Here is a 6,374-nt window from a genome sequence, read left to right on the forward strand (position 1 = left end):
AAGGGGGCCCAGCAGGGAGGTGGCAGTTCTGGTCCTTACTGAGGAAGACAGAGGCAAAGAAGTTATTAAATATGTTGGCTTTGTCGTCTGGCGTGACAACCAGATTCCCCGTCTTGTCTTGCAAGGGCCCCAGCAATAATTTACTTCATTGCTGTACATTTTGAATAAACCTACTTCCCTACTCCTTTTAAGGAATCTCACAGGGCACATCCACACATGCAAGCATGTGCGCTTGCAGCAGCTCAAACAGAAGCGATGCAAATTTGAGACTGGGGGGCTGGGGTGGCAAGTGGCAACCAATCGCCTACAGGTACCACTGACAGTGTCGGCGGCACCTTTTTTGAGGGGGTGCACTGCCATGCTTAGGGAGTGCATGTGCACCCCCTATGCATTGTCAATGGTCCCCTGCCCCTCACAGGGCAGAGCCCCCACCACAGCACATGGGCTATCCTGTCTGCAGAGTCCCAGGCCCCCCAGGGGTGACAGCCTCCCGCCCCCCCAAGCTGGTCTCCAGCCCCCTGCTCATTCCCCTGCTCTTCTCCAGCCTTTGGAAGGGCAGTAGAAACAAGAGAGAACCATTTTGAGCAGAATATTCCAGAAGTCTTGAGGGATAAGTTTCTGAGTATAGCCTCTCCATTGATTTGAGATCTAGTGAAGGAATGGTATGGTAGAAGGGGAAACCAATCATGGCAGTAGGCTTGCCAGGCCATAAAAGAGACCATTTGGGAATATTTTAATGAAAGTTATATCAAACAACAAGAATGCATTTTTTGTAGAAAACAATGTTTAAATCAAGGCTTCCTGATCAGTGATTTAAATAATGATTTAAACTGATTTGATTTAAATCAAATCTGTGCTGTCTGAGAGCCATGAGAGAAACTAGAACCAGAAACCCATCTCAGTCCTAATTTCGTTCTACTCTGAGCAACATTGTAAGAGTTTGAATGGAAAGAAGGATTTCTCATTATAATACAGTGTGAACTGTAGCGGGGGTGGGGAAGCTCTCATTGGGATTTTAACATGGCTGATTCTCTGACTGGTTTCAAAGCCAGACACAGTTGTCCCAGCTTGTTGGTTTAATGATGCCTGATGCTGTTGAAATATGTTTGGATCCATCCTAGAGACCACATAAAAGATGGATACCAAACACCAGAGAAAACTGCATTCTAAAAATGTACACATTACAACACGTGGCAGTGAAGAACCTTACAGTTCTGACATTTGAGAGGCAAGGATCTGTTTTTTGGCTTAGCATCTCCCATTAAGCTAAATGCCTCTCTTGACACTGTACTAGAATGTATACCTATGGACTCCTCAACACAACAGGTGGACTGGTTTGTCTGATGAGACCTGTTTCTCCAATGATAAAAACAGCCATCTCACATTTCTTTCGAGTATTGCAACTTAGAATCTTGATCAATGGGAAAGATTCTGAAACCTTAAATACCATAAAGTTGATTTCAGCCTTCAAAATAAATCGCCATATTGTTCTTGAAATGAATTAAGAAAGAGTTACCCTTAGTTTTCTTTGGGTCATGGCTGTTTCCAATGCAATCTCTCTCAGAGGATCTCTACTGATGTCAAGCACTGATGACCTAACTGGATCTCCTGGATAGAGGCTAGGTCGAGATTGCCTAAGTGCCATTCTAGCTTGTAGCTGCACCATTTCCTCCTCTTGACGTTTCAACATCATTTCTTGGCTTATCAAGTTGCCATCAAGGGGTGTTTCATGTTGCCTGCTATAGTTGGAGAGAATGAGAAGACACCGTTTTAATTAAAATATTCTTACATGCTAAGATTCTCTGAGAATGGGTGTGCAGGAGAAACACCTATACATGCAAACAGACCAGAAATACAGGAAATCTAATAAATTAATTCCATACAACATGTGTTCACTCCAGCCCAGAGGAGTTAATGCAGAATTTTCTTAAACTGAAACATCCCACAGAAATATATCAATACAAAAAGCATGTAGAATGTGCTGAGTCTCTACCACTGCCTGTCAATTATTTGTATGCAAATATGTGCTCAGCTGCAGTCTAACAAAAACACAATACCAAAAAAACCAATTAATCCAAAGAGGAAAAAGGAAGAATGCTTTGAAAAAGTAAGACTTCTCTTCTCCAGCAGGGGGCATGGGTAAGTTTTTTTTTTAAGTATCACATTTTAAAAAGAATCTGAATACACAAGTTAATGTCAGTATTTAACAGGAGCCTTTAATACCTAAAAATATAATTCTGTAAAAAAAGCCTTTATCAATTGCTTAGATGGAATTTAATGTTACTGTTTTTGTATTATTCCACTATAGTTTAAAGCAATATACATTCAGATTCCTGCAGAACTGCTGCATTTTTTAATATTTTCACCTGTTCAGTTTGCTGCAAAAGACGTCTTGCCCTTTAAAATGCTATAAATCAATCTTATCCTTTGTTTTGTGTTTGCTTTTGGTAATGCCTATTTATATAAGAGTCTGAGAAAGACTAGAGAAAAGTGGGTCTTTGTGAAAAGCTCAATGACCCCAATCCCACAACTGAGGGCTGAGAAAGTCCAATTGCCACTCTCTAGCCATCCCATGAATCCTTCAGAAAGAAAGAGAAGAACAGATACTCTGAAGTCAAAAACAAGCTGGGGAGGAAGGGAGTACCACCTCTTTTTTTTGGTGGAGGAGGCACATTTTTCAAGCTTTCTTTCTATGTGAAAACAAGGGGAAAAAAAAGTAGTTGTCCTTTGTGTCTACTTCCTACATATGCATTTAGGACTATAGCCAGGATATTTTACATGTGAAAAGCATCCCAACCCATGCCGTCTGCTGGGAAAACAAGCCTTGACTATTTCTGCATGTTTCTGGAGCAGGCAAAATGTTTGCTGTGACTGCTATGTGAGTAGGTATGCACAGATGGGGCAGGGCACAATGAATCTTTCTCTCCAAGATGAGGGACACACATTAAAAAGCCTGAGCCTGAATTGATTCAGTCTTTGCATGTTAGTCCAACCTGCAGAGAGAGAACTGGTTTGCAAGTGGATAGACATTTGGCACATGCCTGCAGTGGCTTAAGCCAGAAGTCCAGGGGCGCTAGAGCAGCCCTGCCTTCCACAGGGAAGCTGAACTGACAAGGGTGGGGGTTGCCAGGCTCCAGCAGGCCCGCCCTAGTGGCCCCCTGACAGCTGGGAGCAATCTAGGCACACAGGGCTGCCTGGCCCCAGAGGGGAACTCTTTCCCTTCCTCCCTCTCCTCCACCACTGTGGGGCTGGGAGGAGGTCTCTGTTTGGTGGGGGGGGGGGGAACTCTTCTCCTTCCTCCACCCTCCCCTGTGGCGGGGTGAGGAGGGGGCTCTATGAGGCTGCCTGGCCCCAGGAGGGACTCTTCCCTCATCTTCGCACCCATTTCTTGGGGTGGAGGGTGGGCTCTATGGGATGCTCTTCCCCCCACTCCTCCATCCCCACAGCAGGGGAGGCTCTGCTCCATGTTGGGGGGAACTCTTCCCCCTCATCTCCTCCCTGCCTCATTGTTTCCAGGCAGAGGGGTACAGTGAATTCCACTATATGCATACTGGACAAATGCATAACTATAACACCAGTCCCAATTTGTTGCCTATATCTTAAATTTTAACAAACTTTGGTTAACAGCATATCAGCTAAGATGCAAACAGTGTTAGCACAAAGGAAGTCTATTTTGTCACATAACTGTACTGTTTAACTATCTAATTCATGAAACTTACTGTAATATGTGTCCTTTTCAAGGCTGCTAAAGCACTTTGGGAAACAATGTAACAAGTCTTAATGAGGTAAAACAAGCTTACAGCTAGGCTGTTCCTGTAGTTAACAAGCACTGTATACATTGAGTTTAATGTACATAGCCTGTTTTCAGTCTGAAGGCCATGCACTTAAACAGAATAAACCATACATGAAACATCTGTACAGATGTGTCATGCCATAACTGCTATAATACATAGTTTGGTGAACGGATTATACATAGAAAACCAGGCCTAGCTTTGCAATGATCTGATTCACCCAGTACATTTAAGGACCAGGAACCCATTCATCTGTCTGTGAAAAGATGACACTAATGATCAACATTTGTCAAGAATCATGAATAGATGAAAAGCTCTGTGCAAATGCCAAGTAGCAGCTTATCTAAAATACGTGCCCTTACCCTTCAACAACATGGTCTAAGGCCACAGTGTCAGCCTGAATTTGTCTATGATTCCATGGCTAATTCTGTTAATTATTAAGCCAATTCTACTGGCTGACCAGTCCACTGGAAGACTAATACCTTTAAACATGGGTACTTAACTCATTGCCTAATGTACTTACCCAGAAATGACCAAATATGGATCAGAGAAGGAAGCTGGGGAGAGGGAGGGGTAAAGGAATCTCTAATGAACAGTGGGGTGGGAAGATCAGGAGCAGATTTGACTGAGGGAGGACACACAAGGAGCAAGGGAAGAGCTGGAAGTGGAATCTATCAAATACTTGGAAAACAAAGGTAACAGGAGAAGGAGTAGATCCATGTCAGTTGCTGCCCCTAGAAAGGAAAAGGAAGAAGAAATAAAGGAGGAAGAAAATATGAAACAAGAATAGAAGAGAATAGACACAGAGGGAGAATACACATTTCCATGGTATTGACAGCATTCCAAAAGGCTTAGGGCAGTGGTTCTCAAACTTTTTAGACTCAAGGCACCCCTTAGAAAATGCCAACTCTTAGTTTTCACTTGTTTTTTGACTACAGAAAAATAATGGAGCAATTCTTCTATTGCAAAGAACTCAGAAAGACCACAACATTACAGAATGCTTTTAGAAGTATGAATTCCTATTGAATTCTCATTTGAAATCCTGGCTTTATCCTGTGTTTGCACACCTAATGGTACTAACATTGCATGGCACCCTCCATCACCTTTGTAAGGATCACAAGGCATCCCAGAGTGCCACAGCACCCTGACTGAGAATTACTGGCTTAGGAAATACAGCAGTAACAACTGTACAACATTAAAAGGCTTCAACTGTATTCATAAAATGGATGAATTGCTCATAGGCTCTGATATCATATGAGTATACCAAACTAGCACACTTGATGGTCTGACAAAGCTGAGCAACAATATTGTTCTTTTGGCATTAGCTGTAGCTTTCCATACTCCCAACAATTACTACAAAGCTGAGCTGTTACAACTACTGCATAGATAATTCAACAGGCTGCCCTGATAGACGTACACCAAGGGCAGTAAATTTAATGGAGAATAAAATATAGCATGTTTGTATGCAGATGAGATCTATGGATATTGTGAAGTCAACAGGGAACTATGCCCTTTGATACTAAACTGCATAAGTCATTATACTGTAATGTCATTATGCCATAAGCCAGGGGCAGGCAAAATATGGCCCACGGGCTGGATCCGACCTGCCAGACCATTCTATCTGACTCATGGAGCCCCTAAAAAATTTAGAAAATTAATATTTATCTGCCCCAGCAGCCTGTGAAAGCTGACAAGAGCAGGGGCAGGAGGGCCCAGGGGGAGCCTCAGCAAGACTGAACAGCCCAGCCCCGCCCACCCGCAGCCATTTCATTCCCTTCCTGCCTTCGCCCTGTTCCAGCACCATGTGGCTCCCAGCTGAATCACTGGACTGGGGAGCACAGGGTCACACCAGTATGCAGGGGTGTGTGTGTGTGTGTGTGTGTGTATGCAGGCAGGGAGTGTGTGTGTGTGTGTGTGTGTATGCAGGCAGGGCATTTGTGTGTGTATGCAGGAAGGGACAGTATGGGGAGCAGGCAGGGACAGTGTACGTGTGTGTAGGCAGGGGCAGAGTGTGTGTGTGTGTGCTCATAGATTGAGTCCCACACGCACACCCTACCATACACATGCACCCACCCCCCCCTCACACTGCCATACACGCAAACCCGGCACCCACATCTTAGTGTTGTCTGCGAATTTGAACAGGGTACTTTTTACCCCCTCATCCACATCATTGATGAAGATGTTGAACAGGTAACCCTGAGTTGTGACCTGAGCTGGATACATTCCAGAGGGAGGGGGAAACCTGCTCCCTCTGCCTCTGTGACTGGCCTCACATATCTGGGCGCTAAGGAATGTCATCATAACTGGGAGGGGGCTAGAGACCCTGCCAGTCTACCCAAAAACCAGTGATACATTTCAAATTGGTAGGCTGGCAGCCAACAGTCGCTGGCCTTCATTGGATCAAGTAAATGATGTCATAAGGTCATAAGTTAAGGACTGCCCAGGAGGAGGGGGCAACAGCCATGATGAGAACGCTCAGAGAAGCTGGACCATCTGAAACTTGCTCTCTCTTTTGAAACTGATGATCAATGAACTGCCTGGCTGCAGAGGGAATCTCCACCTGCCTCTGGATGATACTTGTAA

At 44.3% G+C, this 6,374-nt stretch overlaps 1 protein-coding gene across 8 annotated transcripts in view; it reads right to left on the reverse strand.

The window, feature by feature from the left end:
• Window positions 1-6,374, reverse strand: part of PTPN13 (protein tyrosine phosphatase, non-receptor type 13) — a 278,246-nt gene that overhangs the window by 79,223 nt on the left and 192,649 nt on the right. For all 8 annotated transcript variants that reach the window (XM_019525962.1, XM_019525959.1, XM_019525958.1 and 5 more), the window contains exon 10: window positions 1,517-1,739. In XM_019525962.1, coding sequence (XP_019381507.1) covers window positions 1,517-1,739 — 223 coding nt within the window. The remainder of the gene's footprint in view (window positions 1-1,516; window positions 1,740-6,374) is intronic.

Source organism: Gavialis gangeticus, unplaced genomic scaffold (genome assembly GCF_001723915.1).
Source record: "Gavialis gangeticus isolate Ggan-Ray unplaced genomic scaffold, GavGan_comp1, whole genome shotgun sequence".
Lineage (NCBI taxonomy): Eukaryota > Metazoa > Chordata > Crocodylia > Gavialidae > Gavialis > Gavialis gangeticus.